At 42.2% G+C, this 12,400-nt stretch overlaps 1 protein-coding gene across 1 annotated transcript in view; it reads right to left on the bottom strand.

The window, feature by feature from the left end:
* The window catches only part of CFAP54 (cilia and flagella associated protein 54), a 115,394-nt gene extending 108,034 nt beyond the window's left edge, over window positions 1-7,360 (bottom strand). Inside the window, 3 exon segments of the mRNA XM_080971994.1 lie at window positions 257-403; window positions 2,592-2,697; window positions 6,822-7,360. Of these exon segments, the coding sequence (XP_080828120.1) occupies window positions 257-403; window positions 2,592-2,697; window positions 6,822-7,345 (777 nt within the window). The 5' untranslated portion in view covers window positions 7,346-7,360.
* Window positions 7,361-12,400: the final 5,040 nt, after the last annotated feature.

Raw genomic sequence — 12,400 nt, forward strand, 5'->3', positions numbered from 1 at the left:
CCTACTCATAGCAATAAGCAAGCACCACAGGAAAAAAGTGTGCAAAAAATATATGCACAATTAGATGTAAGTAAAGTATGAATGTCTCTTTAAACACGATATGAGTTGTCATATGAGAAGTGCCCTTAAGACAGCATGCTGCTGGAGGAAGAATGGGTGGTGTTTACTGAATATTTAATGAAACCTTGTTAATGCCAAATTATTAAAATATTAAATAGTATCACATTTATTTTAAATCTTCATTGTATATACTTACTGTACGTGCAGCAGTTGGATCTCTAAGTCCCTTTGGGAAAAAATCAGACTTAAATTGATGCACATCTGATCCAACTTTATTTAGATTTACACTACAGATTTCCTGAAGATATCGGCCATAGCACTGTGTAAGTGCCAGCTTATATTCCTGAAAAGCAAAAAAACACCTGATTACACAGACATAAAATGCATTCTTTTAATTTCCATAAAATTTTAAGTGACAAAACGTTAAGATTTTGGAACCCAGCTCCTATCAACCCTACACAGACAATGTTCAGGGATGATGGTAATTGTACTCCAATAACATCTGAAGGGTCACAAGTTGTCCATCCTTCTTATAATACATTTACAATGCAATCCTATATATGTCTACTCAGAAGTAAGTTGCATCAAATTCAACAGGTCATACTCTCAGGTGAGTACTGTATAAGACTACAGCATGGTAGAGAGATGGAGAGAAGGTCTAATCAGTCTTGTTGGTCAATATATCATGGAAAGTATATTGTTGTCATTTATTATTTCCCTATTTTGTTTCTAATATTGAAACAAACAACAAAAACAACAGCAATTCAACCAAAGTTCAGCACTTTTAGGTAGTTTAGTTCAGTAAAATTTAAGCAAAAGTTAAATCCCTCCAGCTGTAACAACTGCCTTTATTCAACTGCTTAACTTGACTGTGCTCTTTCCAATATGTATGGCTATAACAATCAAGAAAACAAGATTTCCTTTATATCAAACCATGGCATATATATAAAAAAGAAAATTAGAAATATTCAATATCTGAACAATTCTAGGTAACTGTGTGTTTTTTTAAGGCTTTGGTAGAAAAAATACATAGTAGTCATGTTAGTGATTCTTAATTTTATTTGCATTTCAGAAGAAAATGTGTTATAAGCTAGAGACCAAGATCTCTTCATCTACCTCTACAATGCAACCACTTCCTGAGCAAATGGAAACCTACACAGAGCATTGTTTCAAAAAAAGGAAGCAAGAACTATAAAACTGAGACTGCAGGTGTCATTTAGGTGCTTGAGTTAAATAAGACACACAAGCTAGGGAAAGGGCATGGCATTCTTTAAGAAGCAAAAACAGATCTTAGATTTCATTGTATAAATCTTATTAATCTGTCAAAAAATGGCAATTAATTGATAATATATTGTAATTATATGCCAGGCTAATGTTTTGTTCCCGTGTCAAAAGTAAAAATGCCAGCTACTGAATCATCACCATCATCAATTTGTACAGCATGAGTTTCTTGATAAATCTCCCTCAACATGTGGAATAAGACTAACTGCAAGTGAGGTTAATTCAAGTAATGTGATCAGACACACACATTCCTTCTAACAGAATTCTTTGGGGGGAGGTGAGAGTCTTCTGCCTCTACAGCAGTGTTAGAAGTGTTAGAATCTTCAGTTAAAGATTACTATATTTCCTTTTCCAGTTTCATATACCTTTAACAGAGTGCCTACCCATGCAGGTGAAAGTAAAGAGTGACAGGGAACACAATTGAAGGCATCTCACTAAATCTTGTCATGAGCTGGGGGAGGGGGGATTTATTTATTTATTTATGAATTTATAAACCGCCCTATACCTGGAGGTCTCAGGGCAGTTCACAGAACAAAATCAAAATATAAAACTACAAAATAAATACTCAAAATAAAAACAACCCAATAACACCCCCTCCAAAAAAACCCCTCCCATTTTAAAAGGGCATAGGATGTCAATCAAATCAACCGAAGGCCTGCTTATGGGGTTAACAGTCTACTTTTGATGTACAGTAATGGCCACAAATAGGCTTAAATTTACCTGAGATGAAGAATCATTAAACTTAATGGGGCTTTTTTTTTTTTAGTTTATATAGGATTGCACAGTCAGCTATCGTGGGTTGGTATTATGTATTCAAATGGCTTTCAACAACAAGTCGTCTTGTGGTACCTTAAAAACAAATGACACTTGATGCTAAATTCATCACTTGCAATTGCATTAAGCTTTTTTAGACATTAAACAGGAGGCACAGAAAGTTCCTATTAGATTAGGACCATGGCACATAGGAGGAGGGCTACCCATTTGCTAACACAATTTTTTCTCAAGACTCCCTGTATACCATGGTCTGATCCAGGTAATACACATATGCCCACTGTTTAATGTTTTAAAAAGATTCTTTTAACTGCACATGACAAATTTAGCATCGCGTCTAGTTTGCTAAAAAGACATGAGCTATCATGGGCAGAGATTGCACTTTACCAAATGCATGATGTATATTCTCAGATGGCAGAATACAAATGCTGATATAGGAGAGAAACTGATATAAATAATTCACATAGGGCATTACTTACTTTCATTTCCACAAGCTCATCACCAACTTTCACAAGTTTTTCATTGTAATACCAGTCTGGGAATCGAGGCTTGTAGTTGTTCCAAATATTAAACAAAGTAGTTGCTCTAAACAAAAATAATCACTGAAAGTTATGGACTGATTCTTGTTTTGGTTGTTTTAATAAAGGCAGGAAACACACTGGCAGCATTCTTACAACCTGACAAGCCAGGGAGAAACTTACGATACATACATACATATATACATATATACATACATACATAATGTTACAGTATTTGTATGCCGCCTTTCCACAGTTTAAACCATGCTCAAGGGACTTACAACATGAAAAAATACATAACTACAACTTAACAAAGGTAGTCAATAAAACATCAAACAATACACAACAAAACTGAACAATTTCCATATAAATTAATAACAAGCTCAAAAATAAAGATACAAAAAAACCCAACAGCAACTGCAACAACCCCCCCCCACACACACACACTCAACAAAAAAACCCCAAACAACACCCCAGCCCAAGAGTTCAGCCTCAGCTTTTGTAACTGGCGTCAGTCAGGGCCCTGCCCTTCCAGGCCAGGTCAGAAAAGGCACACAAGGCAGGGAACAGGTCTTCCAGGAGTCACAGTCCCTGTCTTAACATTATACCTGAACCAGGGATGATGCAGCCAAACAACTGTCACCAAGTCAAGCACAAGCCCCTTCTATGGTTTGTTTGAAGCAAAATAAACCATGATCTCTGGTTCAGACATAATGCTAAGTCAAGGATTGGGATTGTATCTATACTCCACATTGAAAGGAGGGAGCAAAGCAGGGTCAATCTATGGTTTACCACATTGTGAAACTAGGCTGTTGTGTTTATATTCTCTTTAAAAATTCCCTGAAACTCCCAGAATTGAAAAGGCAACCATGATCCAGGAGCTATGAGGAGAGTTACAAAAGTAGGGCTTTTTAATTCAGAGAATATGAAAGAGATGTATAAAATTAGACTTGATCTATAAAAGGTGGGTAGAAGTCCCCCCCCCCCCACTTAAATACTAGAGCCAGCAGTCATTCAATGAAACTGAATGTTGAAAGATTCAGGACACATGAAAGGACATACTTCTTCACAAAGCGCATAGTTACATTATGGAATTTCTACCAAAAGATATAGCGATGGCCAGCAACTGAGACAGTTTTAAAAAGGTAATCAGACAAATTCAAAGATGAGGCAATCAAAAGTTACAAGCTATGATTATATTACAGTACCTCCTATATCTGAGACAGTATAATAATATAATAATTTATTATTTATACCCCGCCCATCTGGCTGGGTTTCCCCAGCCACTCTGGGCGGCTTCCAACAGAATATTAAAATACAATGATTCATCAAATATTAAAAGCTTCCCTAAACAGGGCTGCCTTCAGATGTCTTCTAAAAGTCCAATAGTTGTCTATTTCTTTGACATCTGATGGGAGGGCATTCCATAGGGTGGACACCACTACTGAGAAGGCCCTCTGCCTGGTTCCCTGTAACTTCTCTACTCGCAGTGAGGGAACCATCAGAAGGCCCTAGGCACTGGACCTCAGTGTCTGGGCAGAACGATGGGGGTGGAGACACTCCTTCAGGTATAATGGGCCGAGGCCATTTAGGGCTTTAAAGGTCAGCACCAGCACTTTGAATTGTGCCCGGAAACGTACTGGGAGCCAATGTAGGTCTTTCAAGACCGGTGTTATATAGAATCATAGAATCATAGAATCATAGAGTTGGAAGAGACCACAAGGGCCATCGAGTCCAACCCCCTGCCAAGCAGGAAACCCCATCAGAGCACTCCTGACATATGGTTGTCAAGCCTCTGCTTAAAGACCTCCAAAGAAGGAGACTCCACCACACTCCTTGGCAGCAAATTCCACTGTCGAACAGCTCTTACTGTCAGGAAGTTCTTCCTAATGTTTAGGTGGAATCTTCTTTCTTGTAGTTTGAATCCATTGCTCCGTGTCCACTTCTCTGGAGCAGCAGAAAACAACCTTTCTCCCTCCTCTATGTGACATCCTTTTATATATTTGAACATGGCTATCATATCACCCCTTAACCTCCTCTTCTCCAGGCTAAACATGCCCAGCTCCCTTAGCCGTTCCTCATAAGGCATCGTTTCCAGGCCTTTGACCATTTTGGTTGCCCTCCTCTGGACACGTTCCAGTTTGTCAGTGTCCTTCTTGAATTGTGGTGCCCAGAACTGGACACAGTACTCCAGGTGAGGTCTGACCAGAGCAGAATACAGTGGCACTATTACTTCCCTTGATCTAGATGCTATACTCCTATTGATGCAGCCCAGAATTCCATTGGCTTTTTTAGCTGCCGCATCACACTGTTGGCTCATGTCAAGTTTGTGGTCAACCAAGACTCCTAGATCCTTTTCACATGTACTGCTCTCAAGCCAGGTGTCACCCATCTTGTATTTGTGCCTCTCATTTTTTTTGCCCAAGTGCAATACTTTACATTTCTCCCTGTTAAAATTCATCTTGTTTGTTTTGGCCCAGTTCTCTAATCTGTCAAGGTCGTTTTGAAGTGTGATCCTGTCCTCTGGGGTGTTAGCCACCCCTCCCAGTTTGGTGTCATCTGCAAATTTGATCAGGATGCTCTTGAGTCCATCATCCAAGTCGTTGATAAAGATGTTGAATAAGACCGGACCCAAGACAGAACCCTGTGGCACCCCACTAGTCACTCTTCTCCAGGATGAAGAGGAACCATATGGTCTCGGCGACCACTCCCAGCCACCAGTCTAGCTGCAGCATTCTGGATTAGTTGTAATTTCCAGTCACCTTCAAAGGTAGCCCCATGTAGAGCACATTGCAGTAGTCCAAGTGGGAGATAACCAGAGCATGCACCACGCTGGCAAGACAGTCCACGGGCAGGTAGGGTCTCAGCTTGTGTACCAGATGGAGCTGGTAGACAGCTGCCCTGGAACCAGAATTGACCTGCACCTCCATGGACAGCTGTGAGTCCAAAATGACTCCCAGGCTGCGCACCTGGTCCTTCAGGGGCAAAGTTACCCCATTCAGGACCAGGGAGTCCTCCACACCCGCCTGCCCTCTGTCCACCAGAAACAGTACTTCTGTCTTGTCAGGATTCAGCCTCAATCTGTTATCGGCCATCCATCCTCCAACCGCCTCCAGACACTCACACAGGACCTTCACTGGTTCCGATTTAAAAGAGAGGTAGAGCTGGGTATGCCTCTGAAAACCAGTTTCTAGGGATCATAAGCAAGAAAGCACTTATGGAGCTTATTTTCTGTTTGCTGGCTTCCCATAGGTGTCAGGATGTCCGCTGTGAGAACAGAATGCTGGACTAGATAGGGATTTGCCTGATCCAGCAGAGACCCTCTTACGTTCTTAATAGCTTTCTCCTTCCTATTATCCTCCTTGCAAAAAAAAATAAAAAAATAAATCTGGTAATTGTGCCTGTGCTCCCACTTTGCACCCCAAGATTTACATGGTGGGCGAAAGCTTCTTACTTTGCTAGCACAACTAAGGGTCAAAGAACTGCAGTGGGAGAAAAGCATTATTTCTGCTTTTCCCTAGCACTTATTTTTTCTAATAGCTGTCAGAAAATGGCATGGCTGCACCTAGTCCTTTTTAGTGCAAGGATAGTACAATGCTAACGGGGAAGAACGATACGCAGTTGGATAATGGTTCCAACTTTGGATCTAGAGTCTTTATAAAGAGGTGAACAGATAACCAAGGCAGAGGGCCTTCTCGGTAGTGGCACCTACCCTGCAGAACGCCCTCCCATCAGATGACAAGGAAATAAACAACTATCTGACTTTTAGAAGACACCCGAAGGCAGCCCTGTTTAGGGAAGTTTTTAATGTTTGATGTTTTATTGTGTTTTTAATATTCTGTTGGGAGCCACCCAGAGCAGCTGGGGAAGCCCAGCCAGATGGGCGGGGTTTACATAATAAATTATTGTTGTTGTTGTAATAATAATTAATTAAGCTACAGGTGTCAGCTACAACTGGATACTACACTGTGCCACCTTCATGTGGGTCACGAGGGCTTGTGCCCAACGAGGGACAGAGTGCTTAACGTCTCAGAGGAGTCCAGGCTATCGCCCTGCAACTTCTGAGAACTTATATACTGTTATATACAGCAAAGAAGGAAGCACGGCGGAGAAAGAGGGCGCAAGAGAGAGAGGGAGCGGGACGAGAGGCGCGCCCTTCCCCGCCAGCCCCGTCCCCGGCCTCCGCTTTACCCCAGCCTGTGCAGCTCCTGCTGCCTGGAGCCCGAGGCCCCCGAGGCCTTCGCTTCCCGCTGGCGCCGAAAGTAGCCCAGGCAAGCGCTCAGGTCCTTCTCGAAGCTGTCCACCACCGGGTTCCCCGGCTCCACGGGCCCGTAGAAAATGGCGGGCTTGGGGGGAGGCAGAGGCGGGGAGCGGGCTCGGGGCCTGGGGGCCTCCATGGCGCGCCGGCCGTCCTCCCCGGCCTGCGCTTTCTTCCAGCCCCGAGAGGCGGCACGCGGGCGGTTGCTAGGAAACGGGGCAACAAGCGCAGGCGGAGCGGGGGAAGAGGAGGAGCTGGGGGAGGCGCGGGAGTTGCGCCAGGAGGGGCTCGCGCTCCTTTTGTCTCCCCGCGAGCTCCTGCGCTTCTCCTCTTCCTCCTCATTGCTGCACTGGTCTGTGGTACGAGGGAAGCGCGGGTGGCCCGGTTCTTTGGGACCTTGTTTTTGTTTTGTTTTGTGTCGCCTGGTTGGGAAGAAAAGGACTTGGTTTTCGCACATGGCGGGAAAACGCTCTGGTGATGTCGGAAGGAGCGTTTAGCCCTCGACGTGATGCTCGGTTTCATAGGTTGCCTTTATTGACAAATGCGGACATTGGGATATGCATACAATAAAATGTTACAGTATGCCTTCGACTCCTAACAGCCGCACCTCGGTTCACAGTGCCAGCCAGGCTCCGTGCTGCCCCCCCTACCAATTTCGTGCCCCTCCCCCTTTCCCGACAGATACTAAACATTCAGTAGCATGCTGAACATGCATAGTTCTCACTGGGTTGTGGTTTGTTTGTTTTTTTTTTGGAGGGGGTACAATTGCCCCGGTTTTTTCTTTTTAAAAAGTCTTTGCACTTCTGCAAGCCTCGGAAATCCCAAAGTGCGATGATAACCTCTCTCTCGTTCCTTCGTGGCCCTGTTTGGGCTGGGATCCTTTTGACACTTAAGTGCCCAAGGTTGGTATTAGGGTGACAGAGAGAGAACAGTGATATAAGAACCAAATGTAATAAATAATTTATTTTGTGCTTCTATCCTGTACTTGTAACTTGTGAACTGCCCTGACATCTTCAGATGAATGGTGGTATATAAATATATAAGCTCTCTCTTTGGCTTTGTTGATCAATCTAAAAGCTGTAGAATTGCGAGATTCACTGCTCAAAATGTTCCTGGCTGTTCAGTCTGCATAACTGGAGCAGAAATAGGTGGGGGAAACCCTGGAGGCATATTGTGTGTTTCTACTACGGAATCAAAGCAAATCTAGACTTATAAGTCTCTAGGTGGAATTTTGCTTGTGAACCATATGCAAACGCTTCTGATCTCCTTAGAGGAGTAGCATGGAAATGTGAACAGTAATAAGAAAACCAGTAAATAAAATGTCATTTTACCAAACCACAGTAACCACGAGGGACACTCACGGGTTACTCATAGGATCAGGGGTCACACCACGTGATTTTGGCAACACATGCACAAATCCAGTACTGTATGTGTTGTGCAACGAAGTGACCCAGTGTTATACTGAATTATCACTTATTCCCAGACCCCCAAAGTGGTGGAGATGCATGAACTGACTCCGCCCCAATCTTACTTGCTACTATTATACATTGTAGCTGTAGCAGAACCCCCCCCCCCAATCATTCAGTTTCTACAAACTTCACACACACACTCACACACTACATACACTACGCTTTTGTTATAAATTCATAGAAAATCAACCATACATTGGATTTGCACTTTTATTTTACTCCATGAAGGAAGGACTACAGAATGGGGAAGGTTTGATACAGGCCACCATACCAGCACATCCACAGGAGCCCTGCCCACTTGCTATGCCAACCCTGATGGTCTCAGACAGAAGACCATCAACAACACAACGGACTGCGTACACGAGTGGATTCAACACGGACTATAACAAAAGAACAGTGATTGGATTCCCCCTCAGGGGGCAGGAAACTTTTGTCTTCTGAAAATAATTCATGGGGAGGGGGAGAAGGGAACCAGCCAGGTGACAGGACACTCAGGTTACCACCACCACCCCTCCCTCAACCCCTCCTTTCTGTGATGTATGCATGATGTTTCTGGGGGTGGGCTTGACCTACAGGATGGGAATTTCAAAAGTTTTTATAAGGCCTTGCACACAATTTTTCTGTGTCTTTCCTCTCTCCTGCAAGTGAGGGGAGCACCCTGTTGCAACAGTTCAATAAAGGCCGAGCCTACAGGCTGCTGTTTTGCTCCAAGTTATCCTGGTTGGTGTCTTTGTTTTTTGTCCAAAGGAGCCCTCGGATTTTTCCGTTAACATAGCCAAAGTCAGGAATAATGAATAAGAATAAGAATCCTACTTGAAACATATGTGTCTTATACTGTATTTTAATCCATGTTAGAATTCATATGATTTCTGTGTTTTATTTCGTTTTTAACAGGTCTGTGATTGTATACTTTGATTTGAACTGTCAATGTTTTAAATATTAACAAAGGCTTTCCCCCAGTTCGTTTACCTTTCTGAGTGTCCTCCCCACATCATTATTTCATTACATACCATCTTGGGTAACCCTGGTAGAAAGAGTCCAGAAATTTATAAAAATAATGATCAGATCATTAAGCATAGTAAGGGGAACCTAATGCTCAGAGCCATTATTCCTTAGTGGATGTGATTGGTTCAAATTCCAGCAGAACCATAGAACACCGCAGAAGTAGGCTGAACATATTTGATCAACAGTCATGCGCTGTTGCTTCAAAATGTAGTGCATGGTGTCCTTCAGATGTATTATACTTGAGTTCCCATTGCCCTTGATCATTGGGCGTGCTCCCTGAGTCTGATGAGAGTTCCTTCCTTAGTACATTTATATCCAAGAAGCTGGCAAATATGTTCCTTCCCCCTCTATTTTATATTCATAACAACCCTGTACAGTAAGTTAGCTTGAGAGATAAGTTACCCAGTAAGCTGCATGGCCAAAGGGCAGTTTGATTCTTGGTCTTCCCAGTCCAACAGCATATTCACCACACCACAGTGGCTCTCCCTGGTTCTTGGAGTCCAACAACACCTGCAGGGGCACACGTTCCCTATCCATGAAGTTTAACCTACCATCAATCTCATTAAGCATGTCCTAATAACCCAGAGAATGAATTTGATGCACAGGAACCCTGATGGCTAAGAACATATCTTTGGGACAGGAACCACAACAAATCCAAAGCTTCAGAATGTATTATGGCATAGTTTTCAGCTTCATTTATCTTTCACTACAGCTTATGAAAAGTGACTGAGCAAATCTGTGCAATAGTCATTGTAATGCACTTCACACAGCGTTCATGCACCTACTCACTTGATGTATACACTAAATGACATCCATTCAGTTCAGAGAAACAATTGCATATTCAAGGAAGAAATTAGGCCTCGAGCCTCTGCTTAGAATGTGTCTTGTCAGCCAAAGCTGCCAGTATAATATTTTCCAGTTATTTCTTTCAAAAAGCATTGACTGTAAAGGAACTTTTACTAAAAACATAGTTTGAATTGTTTCAAGAAATTAGCATGTACTGTATTTTAATTAAAATAGTTTCTGTAGTCTTTTCCCCTATGACATTTGTATATATAATTTTGCATAGTTACTTTATTTATTAAGGAATTTATTAATTAATCACCCATCCCCCAAAATGGTCAAAGCAGTTTGCAAAAAATAAGGTAATTTAAAAGCATAATACATAATAAACCAACTTATTAAAATTGTTCTTATAAATTACACAAGTATAATTAAAAATACAATTGAAATGACTTAGCTCATTAGCCACAGGAGGCCCAGCAAAAAAAGGTGGGTTTTTACCTAGTGTCTGAACAAATACAATGTTGTGGGAGGGGTCATTACACAGATGTGGGGCCACCACCAGAAAGGCTCTCCCATGGGCCCCAAACACTGTACGAGTCATTTAATTCAAGAACCACTGGGATTGCTTCTTCTGTTGATCTTGATACACAGGCAGGTCAGTATGGAAGAAGGAGTTCTCTCATATTTGTGCTCCAAGCCATTCAGAACTTTAAATCTCAGCTTTACCACCTTGAATTGGACCCAGAAGATAACTGGTAACCAGTTAATCTCTTTGAGAATAGCAGTTATATGTGATTGGATCGCTGCTCCCTGACCTCCACATTCCACTAACTACAACTTCTGTATGATCTTTAAGGGCATTACAGTAGTCCATCCTAAAGGTTACCAGAGCATGGATAATTGTACCCAGCACATCTGTGTCCAGAAAAGATTGTGAATGGTGCAAAAATACTCAAGGAGCACAGTTTCATTAGCATCAGATTCATTTATGTTTGTGTACATATGGGGGTGGAAGACAGAAGTGCCTGGCATGCTCTGGTCCATGGGGTCACGAAGAGTCGGACACGACTAAACGACTAAACAACAACAACAACAACACATGGGGGATGTTGATGGGGGAGGGGAGTCCTTACCCTATGCAAAGGTTTCCACACCTGGCTTGAGATGAATTTAGGAACAGCTTAAGGACCCCAAATCAGTGTGAATATGGTTTGAGAAACAAGTTAATGATGCATATGTATTTTGGCTAAAGCTGTGTGAGCATGGCTTAAGAACTGGAAATGCAAAGTGCACAGTAAACAGGAGCGTGAACACAGCCTTAGTCGTAATGTCTTCAGAAGCCACAGGTAATTTTAAATCTAATTTATTGGTTAATGTGTTCAGTTAATTGATTAACTGTTCAATTGTTGATGAGAACTCCAGCTGAAGATAATCAAAACAGAAATAAAATGTTTATCGTTAATTGCTCTTCTGAGTCATTATTTTCCCATTGTTTTTCTTAAGTTATTATCGCTTTTCTGATAGAGCTCTCATACTTCTCAACCACAGGAGAAGTTCGCTGGGGAGTAAATGTGTACTACAAACAAGCCCATCATGTGTGGCTTTGCAAGCAGCTCAGTAAGTGGACACAGAAGAAAGAAGGTATGAACATGTGAGGTAGGCTAGTACTGTGGGATGGGTTTTAATGGGTAGGAGAGGATATGTTAATTGCAATTTATCCCTTCAGGCACACACATGTGTGGGTTGAACAGTGTTTCAAAAACCCATCTTGGCTGCAAAATTAAAAGCATAGGAATTAAGCTGTAAAGCCTTGTTTAGAGCGAATCCAGCTATGAAGTAAGGTAGCTCTCCTTTTCTTGTCCTGCTTAATAAGGAATCAGGCAACAACCTGGGAAGTAAGTTTAAAAATATAATTTACTTATAATCTTCCATTGGTTCACAGCAACAGGAAAACCTATGTAGGCAAAATACGTATATTTACAGCTTCTGGCATCTGAGCTGGAGCAAACACAAGGCACATCTGCTTCAAAACTCTGGTCAAAGGAAGACCAAGAGGAACAGGAAGTACTATATGCTCCTTCCTCTCCAGGAAAGCAGGGGAAATGACATCACACAGAGCCCTCTCTATCAATTGTATTTCTGTGGTCTGAATATCTGCCTATCATCAATATAGCTGTGTGGTGCTAGCCCCTTCTCATGCTAACTAGCAAGAATATGCACTGGTTAGGTTTGGCTGCTAATCTTCCACAAGT

The sequence above is a fragment of the Podarcis pityusensis genome (genome assembly GCF_964106645.2).
Source record: "Podarcis pityusensis genome assembly, chromosome: 10".
NCBI classification, from domain to species: Eukaryota; Metazoa; Chordata; class Lepidosauria; order Squamata; family Lacertidae; genus Podarcis; species Podarcis pityusensis.